The sequence below is a fragment of the Gadus macrocephalus genome, chromosome 20, assembly GCF_031168955.1.
Source record: "Gadus macrocephalus chromosome 20, ASM3116895v1".
Lineage (NCBI taxonomy): Eukaryota > Metazoa > Chordata > Actinopteri > Gadiformes > Gadidae > Gadus > Gadus macrocephalus.
In genome coordinates this window covers 4,107,303-4,128,695 of record NC_082401.1, presented here as the reverse complement: position 1 = coordinate 4,128,695, position 21,393 = coordinate 4,107,303, and the positions used below count along the sequence as shown (strand labels likewise).

The window sequence follows — 21,393 nt, the reverse complement described above, 5'->3', positions numbered from 1 at the left end:
TTTCTTTCTCAAATACAAAACTAGAACATAGGCACCAGAAGTCTTTGGGCCGCAGACAGGTCCATGCCGTAGACAGTCAAACAGATTGAGTGACGTTTCTCTCTCTCTCTGGCTGTCTCTGGCTGTCTGTCTCTCTCGCTCCCTCTCTATTTCTCTCTCTCTCTCTCTCTCTCTCTCTCTCTCTCTCTCTCTCTCTCTCTCTCTCTCTCTCTCTCTCTCTCTCTCTCTCTCTCTCTCTCTCTCTCTCTCTCTCTCTCTCTCTCTCTCTCTCTCTCCCTCCCTCCCTCCCTCGTCAGCCCGCTCTCAGCTGATAATGACGTAGCGTGCAGTTGATCCAACACACGGGTGCAGGAGAAACCGAGGGACTGTTGTTAACTTATGGTCTCCGCGGAACCGTCCACATAGGAGTAAGAGAGAAGGTATTCTGCCACAGCCATTGGCCTGTGTGTCGGCCTGTCCTGGGCCTGGCGGTGAGGCTTCTAGCGGGTTCTGTGGGGCACGTCATGCTGTGTTTGTAAGGTTTTGGAGAGCAGAGAAACGCATTCCTGAGCCACTACGACCACATCACCAATTCATTCTGCTGCTGAACGACACTCCTGTCATCTGATCTATTTCAAGGTACAGTCGTGGCTGCTCACAACATGTTCCCGTCGTGGACCATGTTTGCCTTTGTAACCACGTTAGGATTATTGGTTCTGTACTTCTTGTAAGATGTGCAAGTGATTGCTATCGCAACCCCTTAGTGTGTGTGTGTGTGTGTGTGTGTGTGTGTGTGTGTGTGTGTGTGTGTGTGTGTCTCTGTGTGTTTATGTGTGTGTGTGTGTGTGTGTGTGTGTGTGTGTGTGTGTGTGTGTGTGTGTGTGTGTGTGTGTGTGTGTGTGTGTGTGTGTGTGCGCGCGTGCGTGTGCGTGTGTGTGTGTGTGTGTGTCTGACACTACAGCAGCTGTCAAATGCCATGGCATAGACTTGTACTCAAGCTGGAAATAACATACAGTAATACCACGTGCGTTTGGCCTCCATATGAGCGCAGGGCTCTAGGGGAACACCGGGACCCAATTGGGCCCACAGGCCCGTTTTCACTTTCCTTTGCTTTGGTTCAGTCGTTGGCCCTTATCTGGTGGCAGTGGACCACTGAACCAGTTGGTGTTTCTGTTTTGGAGAAGAGCGATTCCTCAGACATTCCAAGTGTTGCTGGAAGTCTGAAAGCCTTTTTTAGTCATTGTGTGTGAACATGAATAAATTCCTCTCTGACGTAGGGTCGTATAGATATGATCGGTGCGTCATTTACTAAATAAAGTCGGAGATCTTTCCAGTGTTTTTTTTAATTTAAAAATAATGACATCACCTCCGTTTAAAAAAAGAGTATAGTCTCTTTAGAGTGACTGCCATTAAATCATCTATATGAAACCACGGTCAAAGTCGGGTAATTCAAAGTACAATCGGTGTAAGACCGCTGAGTCGCTTACTATCTTCTGAAAAAGACTCAAGACTCACCTGTTCAGAGTCCACCTCGACTCTGCATAGCCACCCTCCCCCTTCTGGCCACCATTGTACATTGTATTGTATTGTATTGTGTTGTATTGTAGCCTATTATAGTAGGCCTACTTAACTGTGTAGCAACTAGCGATTGTTGTACTTGCACTTGGTTATCTCTACTGTACCGACAGCGATATATTGTTGCACTTCTTATGAAAAATTTACTTATTGTAAGTCGCTTTGGATAAAAGTGTCTGCTAAATGCCCTAAATGTAAATGTGTAATATGTTACATAATACATTTGGAACATATCCAAAAGTGTTGCACAAGGGGATTTCTGTAGTTTCTCTTTCGTTTCTATACCCATTTATTGTTCTTTGTTTGGCGATCTAGATCACTGAGGAGAGACCACAAGACATGGGGGACTACTATGAGGTCCTGGGGGTTTCTAAAACCGCCTCCCAGGAGGACATCAAGAAGGCGTGAGTACACAACAACACCGTACCTCAGGTTAGCTAGTGGCTCACCTGTAGTTGAGGGTTGGGTATAGGCTCACCTGTGGTTATGGGTTAGGTAGTGGCCCACCTGTAGGTCAGGGTTAGATAGTGGCTCACCTGTAGTTGATGGTTGGGTAGTGGCTCACCTGTGGTTAAGTGTTAGGTAGTGGCTCACCTTTAGTTAATGGTTAGGTAGTGGTTCACCTGTGGTTAAGGGTTAGGTAGTGGCACACTTGTGGTTAAGAGTTAGGTAGTGACTCATCTGGAGTTAAGAGTTAGGTAGTGTAACACTGGTAGTTTGGGGTTAGGTCGTTTCACACCTTTTAGTTTTGTGGTAATAAGCCCTGTAGTTAAGGGTTAGGTAGTGTCACAGCTGTTGTTAAGGGTTAGGTACTGTCACATGGGTAGGTTGGGGTAAGGTTGTGTCACATCAGTAGTTTAGGGCTAGGTAGTTTCATCTCATCTCATTATGTTAAATCATAGTAATTCCATTTAACAATACCCTTATCAGTGATATTATGTTAAAAAGAAAACAATGACAATTAAAAATGAATTGGCTGTTGAAAGAATTAATCTGAAAGAGAATCTCTTTTTTTATTACAGATTAAATCTCAAAATGCTGTCGGTTGCGAGACTACCTTTCGCTGTGCTCTCTGTCTCCTCAGGTACAGGAAGCAGGCTCTGAGGTGGCATCCAGACAAGAACCCAGACAACAAGGAGGGGGCAGAGAAGAAGTTCAAAGAAATCGCTGAAGCCTATGAAGTTCTGTCTGACAGTGAGTCTGGCAGCAGATCTAGTTGTTCAGCTCTGAGAAATCTGAGCTAAAGAGATGGATGAAGAGATGGTTGAGTAAATGGATCAAAGAACGGGTGAACCAACACTTGGTTGGTTGGTTGGTTAGGTTAGTCAGGCTGTTGTCGATTGTGGGGGGGGGGGGGGGGGGGGGAAGTAGGAGATCAATGGGTAGTGTGTGCAGTGGGTAGTGGCAGTGATGTGTACGGTGGAGGTGTCGGGCTGGGTGTGGTCGTCATAGCAGCATCAGAGGTCATGTTGGTGAATGATGGACTCACGGGTAGCGTGTAGGGGATGAAGAGTGGACCATAACTGAACCTTGGGGGACAGCCTGGGGAATAGGGGCTGTGAGTAATCTATTGATATTAACAAATGGTGTCTGTCTGGGGGCCGAGGGCCGGGATGATGAAGTTAGTTGGACTATTAATTGACCACTTGTTCGTTAGTGAGTCAAGAGACTAACTTCAGTTAAGGGGACAGTAGCTAGTGGTTATGTCTGGCTGTGTGCGCTGTGTGTATTGACACTGTATGAGTCATGCCATGCGCATGTCTCTGGCCTAGCAGCTCTCCTTACAGCTCAGCTTCAGCTGTTGGATTCATGGGTCACCGTGGTTACCAAAATCACCGTCTTGCTTTAGCCATTTATTTTTTTCGTGTGTTCATGTTATATTTGAATGTCAATGATTGGTTTGTGTTTCCTTTGTGACTTACAGAGAGTAAACGTGCGTCGTATGACAGCTATGGAAATGACCGGATGCCACGCAGAGGTAGGTCAGCTGTCGGGGCTTATTTAGATTCCCCTAGAGATATTATACAGCATTAGATACATTAGTTTATGAGGCATTTAGATTATTGCAAATGTGAGGTCATTTCCAAAAGCGTGACATGTATTATACATGTAATCACATAAAATGTAAATTTGTATAGAATGTGGAATCTACAACTGTTGATGTTGATTTTATGATTTTGTAAAAATGTATATAGTTGTATTGTCCATCAAAAACTGTACACCTCCCTTCTTTACTAAACGGCTCACACCTCTTTCTTCCTCTACTCCTCTACTCCTCTACTCCTCCACCTCCTTCCTCATGCATCCCTGTCCCTCTAACACCCTCCTCTGACTCATCTCTGAACTCCATCCGCTGCCTCTGAACTCTCTCTCTCTCTCTCTCTCTCTCTCTCTCTCTCTCTCTCTCTCTCTCTCTCTCTCTCTCTCCCCCTCCCTCCCTTTCTCGCATTCTCATTCTCTCACTTTCTCTTTCTCTGCCTCCCTCTGTGGTCCTGCTTCTCTCCAACAGGCTCCCCCGGCTCCCCCACAGACTTCCCCTCGGAATTCCCAGGGTTCAGCTTCACATTCCGCAGCCCTGACGAGGTGTTCCGGGAGTTCTTCGGCAGCCAGGACCCCTTTGCTGGCTTCTTTGGTGCGTCAGATCAGCCTAATAATAAATAATGCAAAATGTAATGCATGAAAAAAGAGACCAATACATGGTAATTTTACTACCTAAGGTACATTTATCATAGTATTGTATACTGTATAAATACTACTCACATTGTTCCTTCTCTTAATTAAATATTCTCTCTCTCTCTCTCTCTCTCTCTCTCTCTCTCTCTCTCTCTCTCTCTCTCTCTCTCTCTCTCTCTCTCTCTCTCTCTCTCTCTCTCTCTCTCTCTCTCTCTCTCTCTCTCAGATGACTTCCCGTCATTTGGAGGGATCCACAGTCACGGTGGTTTCCATGACCACCCAGGCCCCTCCTCTCGTCTTGGCCCCGGTCGGTTCTTTTCCTTCCCGGCGCCTGGAGGTAAACATCAGGAGATTGATGGTGCTGGCGCTGACTCTCACTCCCATTGGTCACCACATAAAGACACACAACAACATCATCTCTGTTAAAAAAAGAGAACGCTTATGCATGGTTGGTTGTGTGTGTGTTTGTGTGTGCGTTTGCACATGCACATCCATGGGCAGGATTGTTTAGCGGCTTTGATGTTCGACCCAGCCAAAAAGTGTTAGGTTTGATTCCCAAAGTCTGCAGCCTAACATGTAAGCGTCGTTGTGCTAGAGATGCCCCTTATCTCCTCTTCAGTGCCATGGGTTGTATCTCAGGCTTCGTTTACTAAAACACAAGGCTAGCCTAGGGACCAGACCACTGCCAGCTCATGTTCTAAATTCCTCTGTCATATGCGTCTGGCCCCCTCCCGTTCAGCAGACCTGGCCTGGTTCAGCCAATCACAGCCAGCAAGATGGCTGCCGCTGATGCGACATATGTTGTTGCTCCGATTGTTGTTTTCCAGGTTCCAGACTAATATGCATTTACGAATTGGTCTGGCGATGGCAGGCTAATTCAAGGCACCTCCATAAGCACTAGTGCACAATATAAAGGTGACATGGTTTATATTAAAAAAATGCAAAATGTTCACTGGTTAGTTAGATGTATTACAATTTAATCAGTGTCAAGGTCAATGTCAACGGGGTCTATAATGTTTATCCATTTTACAAGTTAGAATAGAGTATAACTTACCACTGAGGCATATGGTATACCCTTAAGCAAAGAAAATAGGGGACCCTGAATTGAGCCGCCATTGCCTTCTGAATTCACTGCAGTATCTGATCATAACCTCATCCTCTCATCATAACCTTCCTGTCCTGCGCCCTCCAGCGGACTTCACCTCCTTCTCCTCCATGGGATCGTGCAGCTCGGAGGGCCTGGGGGGCCCGGGGATGAGCAGCTTCAGATCAATGTCCACCTCCACTCGCATCATCAACGGAAAACGCACCACTACCAAGAAGTACGTCCAGGCCTCAGTCAGGCACTGAACCATGAACCCTGGGGCTGTTATTATCCTGTACCTCCAAGCTTTCACACCCATTCTTTATGATTGTATTGCTTAATGTCTTATGTTATCTGTATTTTATGTTTGTGTGTGTGTGTGTGTGTGTGTGTGTGTGTGTGTGTGTGTGTGTGTGTGTGTGTGTGTGTGTGTGTGTGTGTGTGTGTGTGTGTGTGTGTGTGTGTGTGTGTGTGTGTGTGTGTGTGTGTGTGTGTGTGCTTGTTTGTCCTGTAGGATCAAAGAGAATGGACAGGAGAGGATTGAGATCGAGGAGGATGGTTTACTGAAGACTATAATGATTAATGGTAAGATGGACAATAATGTGCTTGACTAAACACCTAAACATTTTGCTCAATGCCTGAGTAGGATATGATTATGGTACACAAAAAGTAAAGTACAGTTAATTATAGTACAGTATTATACAAAAGTATAGTATAGATTATCCATGTATGCAATATAGCCTTTCTCAATCGTTGTTGCTGCCACTTCCTAACACATCTACTTTGCGTTTGTGTATATATTTGTGTGTCCATGTATGTATGTGTGTGTTTGTTTTTTATGTGTTTGTTTGTGTGCGTGTGTATATGTGTATGTGTGTGTCCTTTGTATGTCTGTATGGGTGTGTGTGTGTGTGCATGTGTGCATGTGTGTATGTGTGTGTGTGTGTGTGTGTGTGTGTGTGTGTGTGTGTGTGTGTGTGTGTTTGTGTTCTCTCTAGGGGTGACGGATGAGATGGCCCTTATGCTGGAGCTGAGCAAGCGGAATCAGAACTCCTCCCACCCACCGCCCGCCAGACCGCGCCTACAGCAAGACAAACCTCCCACTGATAGGCCCCGCACCAGCCCCTTCTCCTCCGCCGCCGCCCAGCGCTCCTTTAGCTCCGCCCCTTGCTTCAACTACGGCGGGGTAGGGGCAGAGCGGGAGGAGGACGAGGACGAGCAGCTGCAGCTGGCGCTGGCCTGCAGCCTGTCAGAAATGGAGGCCAAGCAGAGAGCCGCCGCAACCACGGCAACAGACTTCATCTCAGGTGCTGGGCTGGGGGAGCACGGCGGGACTGACCAGACCGGGGGCCGTAGAGGAGCCGGGGGGAGGCGGGGCATGGAGGAGGGGAGGACCAATGGTGTGAGGGAAGAATGCTTAAGGCAGGAGGAGGGGCAGGAGAGGGGCTCAGGTGTCCAGGCCAGAGGGGAGGAGGGGGCGGGGGGCTGGTCCAGGGGGTCCGGCCCTCCTCCTGGGGACCCTCCTCTGGGTCCAAATGGGAATGCCGGTCCACCTCACCCTAGCAGCGAGGATGGGGAACTGGTCACAGGGAATGTCAAAAAGAAAAAGAAATGTGCATGTGTTGTTTGCTGAGTGTGTCTGTGTGTGTGTGAGTCCGTACATTCATGCATACAGGTTTCCATGTGTGTGTGTGCGCTTGCATGCATGCATGTATGTTTCTGTGTCTGCATAAATGCTTGTGTGGGTATGTATGGTAGCCTATACACTCCATCAATTCACCTGAAATCTGCCTACGCTAACTATTATTTCTGACAGAGTTGATGTTATTGACGTGCCATCTTAAAAGGAAACGCTAACCGTTTGTCTGAAGGGTTGTTTCATTCGTTGCCGATGGCCAGCCCTGCCTTCCTGCATTAAGAAATTAACAGATTCAAACATATGCTGCATTATTACCAACAAGCACAAATAATTCATAATATTTCATTGTTTATTTTTCCATTACCACTAGAATTTTTTTTTCTATCTGGATAAACAATAACAGAGAGCATATGAGGACCCTGTTATTATTTCTGAAAGGTGTGTGTGTGTGTGTGTGTGTGTGTGTGTGTGTGTGTGTGTGTGTGTGTGTGTGTGTGTGTGTGTGTGTGTGTGTGTGTGTGTGTGTGTGTGTGTGTGTGTGTGTGTGTGTGTGTGGGGGGGGGGGGGGGGGGGGGGGTGTGGGGATGGGTGTGTGTGTTTGTGTGTGTGCGTTTGTGTGTGTGGGGGTGGGTGGGTGGGTGTGTGAGTGTGTTTTTTTTGTTTGGGTGTGGGTGTGGGGGTGAGTGAGTGGGTGGGTTGGTGTGTGTGTGTACCTACGAGGGCAAGCCGGCCAGTTCAGACGCTACTGTGGAATGTTCCCCACAGATCCCCCATTGTGTACTCTGCAGCAGTGTTACGTAACAGCTGTCCTGTATCAGCACACACACGCGACCCGCAGACAATGGCTCAACCCAGGGGCCTGCTTCTAGAGAGAGGGAGAGAGGGTGTGTGTGTGTGTGTGTGTGTGTGTGTGTGTGTGTGTGTGTGTGTGTGTGTGTGTGTGTGTGTGTGTGTGTGTGTGTGTGTGTGTGTGTGAGGGGGGGGGCTGTGTGGGTGTGTGTGGGTGTGTCGTGTGGCTGGGTCTGCGGGGCTAAATGCCCACGCATTCAGAGGACAGAAGGTAGAACCCGACAGCAGCATGGTTTACTTCTCACTGTCCAGGGTGTATATATATATATATATATATATATATATATAATAGACCTGGCTATGAAAGCATGCTAATATAAAGCACATGTTTCTTATTGTGAGAATACTATTGTACAAAGCTGCAACCCTTATTTTAATTGAAATCAGATTATTTTTCATTGACTAATGAACAAGTCTATAACTTGTCCATGATCATAACTCCTCACAAGTGGCCATACCCAGAACAATGTCTAAAATGTACTTTATTTTTTTTGTCAAGCAGCCAAGAAATAATCTGAAAGACAGAAAAGCAACTCAATTAGATTCATACTGAAGATCTGACAGTGTTTGGTATTTTTACTTGATACATGACCGTAACAGATATTCATTCTACATATTAATCGATTCGTTTTGAAATCAATCAAAATACAGACCACAATATATATAGAGGAGGGGTGTCAATAATCTGACCATGAGATGGAATGACACCCTCTAGCGATGAGGTTTATTGACAGGTTCCATAAAAGAAGTTCAAGACGCCATCTTGACCAAATGGAACGTGAAGGACATCATGGGGAGCCTTCTTAAGCACGACTTAACTATCATTACTAATTCATCAGATGTTTAAATTATGCATTAGTGTGGTGAGTTTGGAGTTCTGTGATCTGCATACGGTCTAAATCCTGGGTCATGATTAATGGATGGTAGGCCCAGGTACTACCAGACAAGTTCCAACATAACTGCTGTTTATGAAGGATCATAAATATATGATAAGTGCTAATTATACAATCAGTGAATGGAATGGAATGCCTTTTTCCTGCTCTGCCATGAAGAAGACTCTGAAGCAGCCAAGTCTTCAGTCACCTTTTGCTCCTAATAAAATGTACTTAAAGGCATTTTGTCTTCTAGTTGATCAAATTGGATTGATTTTGTATTCATTTTTATAATTTCTTTAATTTAAAGATGTGAATCTATTGGAAGTCACATTCTGTTTTGACAGAGAGACCGTAGCAACAGAGTATGATGTATTTACTAGTTTGAATGTAATTAGAACCTTTGAAAAAGGTTTCAAGTGATTCTAAATCACACAATCAGCCTAATGAGGTGGCTCGGTCCAGACCCACATCTAGTTTAGGGAGGGAGACGAGGGAGAGATCCCAGGGGAAGGAGGGAGGGAGAGCAACTCTGTGACCCTGGTGACTGTTTAGAAAGGGTTACTATGGTGCTTTTGGAGGGGGGCCCAAACCGGCCCCTACGCTACACAGACACCCAGCCTTGGAACACCAGCAACTGTCTGATTGAATGATTGTTTTCAATGGTGGGGAATAATATAATTTGTCTTATGATTTCATGTATAATGTATTTTACAGCATGGAGTCAACTGAACGAGGACAATCTGAGCTGTGGCCAGACAGGATGTTTATGATTTATGAAAATCTCACACTATAGTAATAATCAGCAAGACCTTATTAAGCTTGATAAAACAAATCTGGCATGGTGGTTTTATATGAGATATGTACGCTATGACAATGTCACGCCTTTTTTTCTATTATACAACCATCTGTGTCTCAACGGCTCAGTGTTTCTGTTTCTGTGTATTTATGGTACTTGACTGAAACCATTTCAAATTGAAGTTGTGTGTTCCTACTTGTTTTACCTTGAATGACTAAATTACAGCTTCAGCACTGGATTGATTTGCAAAGACTGATTACACTTATGTTGAATAAGAGGAAGGGGAGAGGGAGCATGTTTTTATGCTTTTGAAAAATGACAATATATTGTATTTGTACTACATAAATCTTGTTTGATTAATTGTATACAATTTTATTAAATAATTGTTAAAAGAAAGTTGACAGAATAAAAAATATTCAGCTCAAAAGAGAGCAGAGAAATTTGAATTATTTGAAAATAACTGTGGCAGAATGTATTATGACCATTATTCTAATAGTTTACACAGGCAGCGCTCTCCTAAGGCACGATATCTTTACTGTATTCTGAAAAGATTTATCTTCAGACCATTAGAACTAACAATAGTAGATCCACATTTGAACCTGTCTGAGCCTGCCTTTTTAACAACTTGTTTATAGTACCACCACCAAGTGCTTGGATTTAATTTAAGTAACGCTTTAACAGTTAAGTTAGTGTCTTAAGCGTTTAAGAGAGTGTTTAAATGTTACTTAAATTTAAATAATTATTATTTTCTGCAATACTGTCTCATGTGTTGTGTTTCTATCTTCCTGTTTCAGAGTCAGACTTCCAGGCCTTCACGGGCTGACCTGATTGTTTCCCTCTGCACTGTGCTCTAAACCCTTGCCTTGAGGTAAGTTGAAATATTCAATACTGATTCTGATATTTATTAATTATTGAGTGATTATTTATTGATAAATTGTTCATCAGAAATGTGTTATAAATAGTTATCCGCTAATTGCGATGATTAATGATTTTTCTCCTTGTCTATTTCGACAGGTCAATCACCCATGATGCACTTTTATCTTCCATGTGGCTCACTACCTGCTGATAATACTTTTCAAAGTTTTATTTGAAAACAATTCTGAGGATCTGATTATTGTTACTTTGAATGTGTGTGCAAGTGTGTGTGTGTTACATTCTGTGTGTAAAGATGATAGAGAAGACTGATATCACTGTAAAGAAAATGAACTAGAATTTTTAATATCAGATGTCCTCATTAAACAAATGTAATCAAAGTGAAACAGAAGTTGAGTTTTGAATTATGGCAACTAATCAATGGAATGGAAAAGTAATGATGATAAATAACAACACTTCACAATAGTTAAATGCTGCGTCACATCACAAATTTATTCAGGGCAAGTCAAAAATACATTTTTATAGTTATTTTATATGTGTCTGCTACATTAAAGAAAGACATTAATGGCGGTGAATTATTTACAGTAATCACAATATAACACACTGAAGACAAATCCGTGAAAGAAACTGTAGACAGTATTTGTGTGTGATTGTGTTCATGTGTGTGTATTTGTGTGTCGAGTGTGTCTAGATGTTTCAGTGTGCAGTTCTCAGGCAGACAATCATTTTGTCAAGGCATAGACACTTGAGTTGGAACCTATTAGATGTTATATCAACGGCAACACAAGATGACTGCAGCTCGCATCCCCCACGACACCACACAGATTAGAAGGGACAGAATCTACAAAGTTAAAGATCTTTAAAGACATCACGACGATGGCTGCCACTCCCGACCCCAAACCATATCTGAAGTCATTGTTTGAGTGCAGTGCATCAACTGCTTTTATGAATGTGTCCTTAGCGAACACACCCAATGATGTTCTCTGATGGCAAAAAGCAACAGAAGCTTCCTCTTTACTGTACAATGTACCCCCGGTTTCATTTCAAATAAACGGGCTGGAGAGAACAGCACAATAACAGACATTGTTTCCTGGTCAAGATCAGAGATAGAATAATACTGGGACCCGGGAATCACTCCCAGTTAGTACAAAGGGATTTCTGAAGGAATAATAATTGTTGTTTACATCATTGGCATGTTGTCATGCGCTAATTTCTAATGTACACCCTGTTTTTCCATACGGGCTACCGTGCATCAACTCCACTTTCTGTCGGCTCATGGGATGCCAATGATGTTGAACGAGCATGTGTCTGTGTGTGTATTTTGTACGTGTGTGTGGTGTGTGTGTGTGTGTGTGTGTGTGTGTGTGTGTGTGTGTGTGTGTGTGTGTGGAGTGTGTGTGTGGAGTGTGTGTGTGTATGTGTGTGGAGTGTGTGTGTGTGTGTGTGTGTGTGTGTGTGTGTGTGTGTGTGTGTGTGTGTGTGTGTGTGTGTGTGTGTGTGTGTGTGTGTGTGTGTGTGTGTGTGTGTGTGTCCGATACAGGTTCTTCCTTAGGTACTGCTTCTCACTGTGGGAGGGCTTTCAAGATGGCGTTCACCTCCTCTGCCACGGCCGTCAAGGCGAACTCAAACTGGTCCTGTGGACACAAAACGTCAAGTGAACTTTATTTATATCGGTTGGTATCACCGTTACAAAGGGATTTACACGGCCAAAACGAATGAACATGTACTTCCATGGGTAATTCCCCAAAACAATAGAGAAACGTAGTGGGCAACACAAGGTCTCTGGGGGAGTAAGAGGGGGCTGGTGGGAGGACATCCTCATATTGGTCGTACCTTGGTGCGAACAAGCTCAGGCCTTTGGTCTCTGATGTGCTCCAATGTGGCTGCGATGTCGATCTCCTTCACTCCTGATGACGGAACATCAAAAACAACACCTGGATGTCTTCACCCGTCAATGTGGATGCACATCATATATAATAAACTGCATTTGTAAATGAAAGATGGAGTTACTCAGGACCTTTAGTTTTCCTTTCATTCTCCACGCTGTGGGGAAAGGTGTCCGGCATGGTGTTCTGTGCGGGGTGGACAGGGGGACTCACCTTTGGCCATGCGGTTCAGCACCATGTCGATGAGGATGTACGCGCCGGTCCTCTCCGTGCCGCCGCTGTGGTCGGGGAGAAGGAGACCGTTTCAAATGCACGCCTCGGGAGCACACTTTGTTTTTCTAACCAGCGGTTTTACAGCTTTAATATGAAATAAAATTGAATTTGTATTTTTATGTTGTTACATATTCAACATGCCTCATGTTCAAGATTTGAAGCCTGAGTGCAAACATTGATTGAAAATGCAGGACATGATTTTTAACCGTTATGTAACGTGGCTAGAATATATCAGCTGCCCTTCAAAGCAAAGAGCCGCTAGATAACCCCCTAGGGGGCTGCCTTCTTCATGTAGGAAGGAGTCGACTGTACCTGCAGTGAACAATGATGGGACAGGAGCGACCTCGGTAGCACTTGTTGACCTTTCTGAAGAACAACACACAAGGTAAATAAAGGAGCTGGGGCCCCCGGGGCCCGAGAGACACAACATACAAACAACCATTTAAACTCTCCGTGGATCAGCTGGGAGACAACTATAGAGACATAACAGCAGAGTGTCTATCCAGTATAGAAACAAAAACAGAAGGAGAGGGTCCATGGCAGACCTGCATACTGGACACACACAACACATTAATAAATGGAATAAGAACAATCGATATGGGGGCCTGTGTATTGATGACATGAGAACATGTAAACATGAATGAAGGACAATAGACTGAGCGTGAATGGAAGAGGACATGTTGAAACGGAGGGAGAGAAGAGAGGACATCAGTGCTGAGGAGGGAAGGAGGACAGACCAGAGGAGGAGAAAGAGGAGGAGTAGAGCCATCGTTCTCTGTCCTTCTGCAGTAGTCAGTCACACCTGCCAATGCTCATTTTTGTGACTATGCAACTGGAGCCAGAGTACTAGCTGCAAACCACAAAAATGACACTGAGAGATGTGCAGATATAAGCCACGACCTATGCACTTTCAGACACATGGAAATGGAGTATTGTATACGGTTGGATATACATGTACATCATACAATACAGTAGATGGTGAATTGTATAATGCATCAGCGTTTTGGCACAGGTCACACTTTCCACGGAACGAGGAAGAAGATATAGGCCAACAGGGTGCCGGTGTCCACTGCCACAGCAGGCACACACACACACACACACACACACACACACACACACACACACACACACACACACACACACACACACACACACACACACACACACACACACACACACACACACACACACACACACATTCGTTTCACCTATCCAAAAAGGCGTAGGGCCCTATTTTAACAGTCTGAAACGCAAGTGAGAAGCGCCAAACGCAAGTAGCATTGTGGGCAGTTCTATGGCGATGTTGCTATTTTACCGGTGGATAAATGACTCTTGCGTCCGACGCAAATCTGAAAAGGGTTGCGCTGAAGTAGCCTAATTAACCGTAATGTACAATAAACCAATGAGAGTGCCATCTCCCATTCCATTTAAGAGCCATGAGCGCATTTGAATCGGACGAGTTGATATTTTGACAGCGCATTTGCAGTCTCCGATGAGACAGATGCATGACCACATGAATTTTAAACTTCAAATGGATCATGTTATTGGCAAATAATATGGCCTAATTCACACATGGAATAGCGATATGATATGATATGCAGCAACTGTGGTTCTACTTAATGATATAGCCTACTCAATACATTAACAAACATCGTTTCTTACCAGTATTGTATGCATTATCGTTATCGACTTGTGTTCCTAATATGCATGTGTACCCCCGTTAATATACATTGCCATGGACTGTATTATGCGTTACGTGTTTAGTTTGCTTGTGTTTAAACAGATGGATGCACATAAGCGCGCCCACATTCATTAATTATTTTACACACACACACACACACACACACACACACACACACACACACACACACACACACACACACACACACACACACACACACGTGCGCCCGCATTCATTCATTCTTTTTAACACTCGCGGTAAAACAATGTTTTCTCACGATCAAAAACTCATCAATCCTAAAAGTTATGGGCTTGTACACGATGTCTGTGTTAAGATAATATGTGTTTGCTGTACGGTGTATGCAGATGCATTGATTTAAAATTACAACTTATTACCGCTGTATCAGCTGTTCTTTCCCAAATATTTTACCAAGAATGTGTGGCGAGGTAGATGAGAGAAGCAAAGTGTATGCACGAGGTGCACAAGCAACATTATGCATGCGCCCTTAAAATAGCTTCTGAACAACACGCCACTGACTTTAATGTATTTCCTGGTTTGTGGCGGAATTGTTTTCTGAAACTGCAAAATAGCACCAGGGAACGTTTGCGCCAGGACACGCCTCCTCCTTTCGCTGAACCGCCCCTTTAGGCGCAAGATCATTCCCTAGTTGCGTGGTGGTGGAGGGAAAAGAACGCTCCGCGCCAGTTGCAAACTAGCAACGACACATGCGTCGTGTAGAAAGTAAATTGCGCTAGATGCAAGATAGGGCCCTTAGGGTTAGATGTGCGATTCAGGTGCAGAATGGATCTACTGGTGTGTCTGGGGTGTGTCTGTCTGCCTTCCTGTCCATTTATCTGTCTATTCCTATAAATGTATGTCTGTGTGTCTGTCTTTCTGACCATGCAACTTTCTGTTTGTCTGTCCCTTTGTCTTTCAGTCTGTCTTTCTCTCCATGAATGTCTGTTTGTTTGTCTTTCTGTCCCCGTATCTGTCTGTCTGTTGGTCTTTCTGTCCCCGTATCTGTCGGTCAGTATCTCTCTCTTTCTCTCCATGTGTCGGTCTGTCTGTCTGTCTGTCTGTCTGTCTGTCTGTCTGTCTGTCTGTCTGTCTGTCCTGCTGTACTTTGGCCTTGTGTCTGTCTGTCTGTCTGTCTGTCTGTCTGTCTGTCTGTCTGTCTGTCTGTCTGTCTGTCTGTCTGTCTGTCTGTCTGTCTGTCCTGCTGTCCTTTGGTCTTGTGTCTGTCTTTCTGTCTGTCCTGCTGTCCTATGCTCTCCTGTCTGTCTGTCTGTCTGTCTGTCTGTCTGTCTGTCTGTCTGTCTGTCTGTCTGTCTGTCTGTCTGTCTGTCTGTCTGTCTGTCCTGCTGTACTTTGGCCTTGTGTCTGTCTGTCCTGCTGTCCTTTGGTCTTGTGTCTGTCTTTCTGTCTGTCCTGCTGTCCTATGCTCTCCTGTCTGTCTGTCTGTCTGTCTGTCTGTCTGTCTGTCTGTCTGTCTGTCTGTCTGTCTGTCTGTCTGTCTGTCTGTCCTGCAGTCCTTTGGTCAAGTGTGTGTCTGTCTGGCCTTCTCTCCTTTGGTCTTGTGTCTATCTGCCTGCCTGTCCTGATGTCCTTTGGTCGTGTAACTGTCTGTCTGCCTGTCCTGTGCCAGAGCAGGCAGTACCTGCGGAAGTCGAGCAGGGGCCGTGTGGAGGTGGGAATGCCGTCTGCAGGCCAGCTGAGCAGGTGGAACTGGGTGAGGGTCCGGGTTTCCTGGGTCTGCACGTTCTTCAGGTAGAAGCTGCGCACCAGGAAGTCCTTACACCAGATGTGCTCCGACACCAGGTTCACCTGGAGGGGGGGGGGGGGGGGGCACCAACAGGTATTAGCAGCTATGCTGCTATACAGCTATAGGCCGCCATACAGCTATAGGCCGCCATACAGCTATAGGCCGCCATACAGCTGTAGGCCGCTATACAGCTATAGGCCACTATACAGCTATACGGCCCTAAAGGCCGCGATACAGCTATAGGTCTCTATACAGGTATAGGCCCCTATAGGCCGCTATACAGCTATAGGTCTCTATACAGCTATAGCCCCCTATAGGCCGCTATACAGCTATAGGCCCCTATAGGCCGCTATACACCTATAGGCCACTATACAGCTATAGGCCCCTATAGGCCGCGATACAGCTATAGGCCACTATACAGCTATAGGCCCCTAAAGGCCGCTATACAGCTATAGGCCGCTATACAGCTATAGGCCGCTATAGGCCACTATACAGCTATAGGCCCCTATAGGCCACTATACAGCTATAGGCCCCTATAGACCACTATACAGCTATAGGCCACTATACAGCTATAGGCCCCTATAGGCCGCTATACAGCTATAGGCCCCTATAGGCCACTATACAGCTATAGGCCCCTATATACCACTATACAGCTATAGGCCACTATACAGCTATAGGCCCCTATAGACCACTATACAGCTATAGGCCCCTATAGGCCACTATAGAGCTATAGGTCCCTATAGACCACTATACAGCTATAGGCCACTATACAGCTATAGGCCCCTATAGGCCACTATACAGCTAAAGGGCCCTATAGGCCACTATACAGCCCAAGGCCCCTATAGGCCGATATACAGCTATAGGCCACTATAAAGCTATAGGCCACTAAAGGCCGCTTTACAGCTATAGGCCACTATACAGCTATAGGCCACTATACAGATATAGGCTATTATACAGCTATAGGCCGCTATACAGCTATAGGCTATATTGTTCTTTACACCTGTTACTCAACTCAATGTTGATCTCCATTGTTGGTGCTTTGGTTTCCAGTGGTGGGGGTAACCTCGTAGATGTGTTAGAGGGAGGAGCCTTTGTCAGGCCAGAAGCACTCACACTGCTGTGTGTGTGTGTGTGTGTGTGTGTTAGTGTGTGTGTGTGTGTGTGTGTGTGTGTGTGTGTGTGTGTGTGTGTGTGTGTACCTCGTAGATGTGATAGAGGGAGGAGCCTTCGTCAGGCCAGTAGCGCTCACACTGCTTCTCTCCGTCCTCCACCAGTGCCGTCATCATCACTATGACCGTACAGCCGTTCTCCCAGACCATCTACACACACACACGGACATACACACGCGTATCCTCATCACTATGACCGTGAAGCTGTTCCATCCCACCATCAACACACATTATTATATTATCATCACTAGTTCATATAAATCCCAAATGTCATTCATTCTCATGGGAAGTGTAGAGATGTACAGACACTGAGACACTGATTTGTACATGTCAGATAATACATTACCAATACATATATAACGCAAACACACACACCAACACACACACTTGCACACACACACACACACACACACATACGCGCAAACACACACACACACACACACACACACGCAAACAGACACACACACAACACACACAGACACACACATCCACATACACACACACACACACACATACGCACACACACACACAAACACACAGTAAACCCCAGTAGCGATGTGGTGCAGACCTGCCAGAAGTCGGCGATGGTGTGGGGCAGCGGGCCCTGCGTGGCGATGTAGGCGGGCAGCCGGGGGTCGTGGTCGATCTGGGGGATAGAGAAGCCGGCCCTGTTACATACCCCATAGATCCATCTGGGATTCATCAACCATTTATTACTAATGGGATTAAGAAAGGGTTTAATGGCCTATTATCATGACATATCCCGGACGAGTGATGCTCAGAGGAATGAGTGTAAAAGGGTATTCCTGCAGCGACGTGTTGACTCTGTAATATGACACCTTCAACCTCGCTCTCCATAGTTTAAAGATGGTGTTACTATTTTGCCGGCGTTGATGCAGCCTTTATCAAATGGATGGTTCAAGTCCTTGCGCCACCAAACTCAAAGTATGCAAGCCTGTGTTGCTTGACAACCATTTTACTGTCTTGAAGAACTATATTGCTTGACGAAAGAAGAATGATTTGTTTTCAATACATTATCGTACATTATGTTGCTGAGTGTTTATTTTGAGACTAGTACTAGGTAGTCTACAGCAACCTTTTTGGTGACTGCTTATATAGGTTTAATTAGTTATCCACTACCCCTACTACGCTTTACAACGGTCTGTTGTACCAGTGTTAATGTAGTTAAAACAGTTAACACTAGAAAAGTGTTACTGTTAAAGCAGTCTAACAACGGTCTGTTGAACCAGTGTTGTACTCTTAGAACGGTATTTCTGTAACACTGTACCAGTGTTAATGTAGTTTTAGAACGGCCTTTTGTTCTAGTGTTAATGTAGCCTTAGAACTGTATTCCAAAAGTATTGATTGGATATATTTTAGAATGGTCTTACTATTATACTGGCGTTAATGTAGTCCTCCTTAGTTGGGTTCACATCCATCTTCAGCTTCACTCGAGAGTGGTCATCTAGAAAGAAAAACAATGAATGGATCAACCAATCAAAGCTGTGTTTGTGTTCTGTTTGTACAGATTATCACGCTTCTTCTCCATTTGTAAATATACAATATGAAACATCTCAAGGCTACCTTTGAAATCTATAAACCATGTGGGAGCCAGGCCCACAGATAGACGTGTGCCTTTATAGATAATCTCCCTACTATCACGGGAGGTAGAAGCAGGAGCTCTAATGTAAGTGCGGTATCAGCTGTACCCACATGGCAGTGAGTCGGCGTGGCGGTTTTTCTCCATGTTGCTGGGCCTCTGGGCCAGGGCCACGGAGCTGGGCTCGGCCTGGTAGGAGCACAGTGCCTCCCACTCCTTCTGCAGGCGGTCCTTGTTCCTCAGGTGGTCCTCCATGTAGGCCTGGCGGGGGGGGGGGGGACACACTGAGTCTAGTGCCTGGTCCTCTGGGGGGGGGGGGGACACACTGAGTCTAGTGCCTGGTCCTCTCGGGGGGGGGACACACTGAGTCTAGTGCCTGGTCCTCTATAGAGGGGGGGGACGACACACTGAGTCTAGTGCCTGGTCCTCTATAGAGGGGGGGGGGGACACACTGAGTCTAGTGCCTGGTCCTCTATAGAGGGGGGGGGGACACACTGAGTCTAGTGCCTGGTCCTCTATAGAGGGGGGGGGGGGGGGGGACACACTGAGTCTAGTGCTGCTGTGTAACGCTTAGGATGGCTGGGGTGAAACAACTTCAATTAAAGAACCTCAACACTTATTCTATTATACATGGTTGAACATATGGACTGCACAGTATGAGTATGTTTCTCTGTATGAGAAACGCAAACAGAGAGTGTTTGGATGCAGGTCCACTATAGCTGCGTTTCCATCTAAAAGGTGATGCAAATCTTTAGAAAGTTCGCAAAAAAGTAATTCGAATTAGGTGTGTATCCATCAAGTGGTTGGAGCGGAATAGGGTGATGACGTTACACGTTGATGTCGGCAGGGTTGCTATGGCCGGTCGTTATGCGGAAATCGGAAAGACTGTCAGTCCTGTGTGTTCAAAGTTCGCTATGTCACAGCTGTTTCGAAAAGTGTGTTTCCATCTCCCATTTTGCGAATTTACTCTCTTTCGCATTTCTCAAAAACCACCTCAAGCGAGCGGATAAACCTTTTTGCGAATTAGAGGATTTTTATGCAAATTTTGGTGTTTCCATCACCGTTTACTGATTCGATACTTCAAAGTTTGCATAAAATCAGGGGGATGGAAACGCACCTACTGCTGACCCTCGACGGCACACACTCTGGACCGGACCGCGAGGGGGTCTAGGGGGGCTCACCAGGATCATGTGGCCCGTGGAGATGTCCATGTTGGACTGGGCGGGCTCCTCGCTCCAGGAGGGGGTGGAGCTGTGGGTGGAGGAGGGGCTGTGCTGGGGCCCGTCGCTGAACTGGGAGGAGACGCTGCTGACGCGCGAGGTGTCGGTCCCGCGGCGGCCCCCCGCCCCGGCTGCCGTCACGGTGCCGCTGGCCAGGCTGCCCCCCCCGGCACCGCCCCCGCTGGCGCTGTCGTGCCGGGACAAGGAGGACTTGGAGGCCATGTGCTGCCGACACAGCTCCTGGGGTCCGGGGGGGCCGGGTGGTCCGGGGGGGGGGGGGGGGGGAGAGACAATTACTTCATGAAGGAGTGAGAACCATACACTGATCAAATTTATTCATCAGGATCTCGCATATCACCGATTGCAACTCTTTTGTTGTTACTCTAGTATACATTATTCTCAATAGTGATAGCATCCTACCTAAACTCAAACATGAGTGCACTATGTAGTACTAGGAGAGCACATGATGGCCCATGGAAATTTGTCATCTTGTGTTTGAATCCTTCTGTACTTTGGATGAACTAATGGTCTGAATTCAGGCTAAAAGCCCACGTTAATCAATTGAGGATAAAGGTAAGGAGGTGGTCATGGAGGCCTTGAATCTGGGTCGCTCCTACCTGGTAGTCAAAGTGTGTTTCGGCTCCGCCCTCCGGCCCCAGGCCAAGCTTCCCATTGGCCAGGTGGTTAGTGTGGTGCCTGAGACAAGCAGCCGCCATGGCCAATACCAGCAGTCCTCCCACAACTGCCATGGAGACCAGTGTGATGACCGTCCCGCTTGACCCCTGCGAGACCCTGGTGACCTGGGGGAGACCCCGTACATCTGTTCTCTGGTCAGACCACATGGAGATAGAGGAGGTTTACACCGTTAGGTTCCGTTGGTTCCTCTACTTTCTTACTCGCTATGTCAGGGGTCTAAAAATGACAGGTAAAACGTGGTATAATAATCAAGCATAACATTCAAGAATAACACGTTCATAATGACATGATCCATGATAAACACAGACAATTCGCGAGGGAACAGCTTATTAGCACATGCAAATGGAGACCTGTGAGAAGACATTCAGAAGACAAAGCGTCTTTGTCGGTTTGATCGTGACCTATCCACATAATCATGTATTCAGGCATTACACACACTAACACACGCTCGCACCACACCCAAGCACACAGACACAGATGCACAAACATACACACACACCAAACACACACGCGCACAAACACACACACACAGGTATTCTCTTTGAATGGGTAAATTTGAATTATCTTTGTCATCCCGCAACAAAAGAAAGGTGTAGGTGTGAAAGTATGAACGGATTGGATAATGACATAAATGACGTTTGTGACTGTTGCCCTAGCGCCCAGTTAGCCAGTTGCGCCGGAGAAGATGAGGCACCATAGCAACAAGCAGAACACTGATTGTTATGAGTTGTTGCCGTGGTGATATATTCTAGCCACTTTCCCC

General features: G+C 45.9%; 2 protein-coding genes across 3 annotated transcripts in view; one reads left to right on the top strand and one right to left on the bottom strand.

Annotated features, from left to right (window-relative positions):
• The first annotated feature begins 154 nt into the window (after nucleotides 1-154).
• On the top strand, nucleotides 155-11,422 carry dnajb2 (DnaJ heat shock protein family (Hsp40) member B2). Of its 2 annotated transcripts, XM_060040008.1 has the most exons (11): nucleotides 277-618; nucleotides 1,870-1,958; nucleotides 2,639-2,748; nucleotides 3,479-3,532; nucleotides 4,064-4,186; nucleotides 4,454-4,564; nucleotides 5,420-5,549; nucleotides 5,826-5,896; nucleotides 6,310-6,618; nucleotides 10,265-10,338; nucleotides 10,485-11,422. In XM_060040008.1, the coding sequence occupies exons 2-10, from the start codon at nucleotides 1,894-1,896 to the stop codon at nucleotides 10,291-10,293; spliced, it is 1,002 nt and encodes a 333-aa protein (XP_059895991.1). In that variant the 5' UTR covers nucleotides 277-618; nucleotides 1,870-1,893; the 3' UTR covers nucleotides 10,294-10,338; nucleotides 10,485-11,422. The 2 variants fall into 2 exon arrangements, with proteins under 2 accessions (XP_059895990.1, XP_059895991.1); XM_060040007.1 differs by lacking the exons at nucleotides 10,265-10,338; nucleotides 10,485-11,422 and having other exon boundaries at nucleotides 155-618; nucleotides 6,310-9,899.
• The window catches only part of ptprna (protein tyrosine phosphatase receptor type Na), a 26,076-nt gene continuing 15,492 nt past the window's right edge, over nucleotides 10,810-21,393 (bottom strand). The window contains exons 14-24 of the mRNA XM_060040009.1: nucleotides 20,552-20,761; nucleotides 19,896-20,174; nucleotides 18,828-18,975; nucleotides 18,506-18,579; nucleotides 17,683-17,760; nucleotides 17,145-17,264; nucleotides 15,841-16,007; nucleotides 12,815-12,868; nucleotides 12,443-12,507; nucleotides 12,177-12,250; nucleotides 10,810-11,977 (exon numbers count right to left, since the gene is read on the bottom strand). Coding sequence (XP_059895992.1) covers nucleotides 11,906-11,977; nucleotides 12,177-12,250; nucleotides 12,443-12,507; nucleotides 12,815-12,868; nucleotides 15,841-16,007; nucleotides 17,145-17,264; nucleotides 17,683-17,760; nucleotides 18,506-18,579; nucleotides 18,828-18,975; nucleotides 19,896-20,174; nucleotides 20,552-20,761 — 1,341 coding nt within the window. The 3' untranslated portion in view covers nucleotides 10,810-11,905. The remainder of the gene's footprint in view (nucleotides 11,978-12,176; nucleotides 12,251-12,442; nucleotides 12,508-12,814; nucleotides 12,869-15,840; nucleotides 16,008-17,144; nucleotides 17,265-17,682; nucleotides 17,761-18,505; nucleotides 18,580-18,827; nucleotides 18,976-19,895; nucleotides 20,175-20,551; nucleotides 20,762-21,393) is intronic.

Coding starts and splice junctions, on each gene's coding strand:
- dnajb2 (XM_060040007.1), top strand. CDS start 1,894: ATGGGGGACTACTATGAGGTCCTGGGGGTTTCTAAAACCGCCTCCCAG. Junction 4,187..4,453: donor CCCCTTTGCTGGCTTCTTTG/GTGCGTCAGATC, acceptor TCTCTCTCTCAG/ATGACTTCCCGTCATTTGGA. Junction 5,897..6,309: donor GAAGACTATAATGATTAATG/GTAAGATGGACA, acceptor TGTTCTCTCTAG/GGGTGACGGATGAGATGGCC.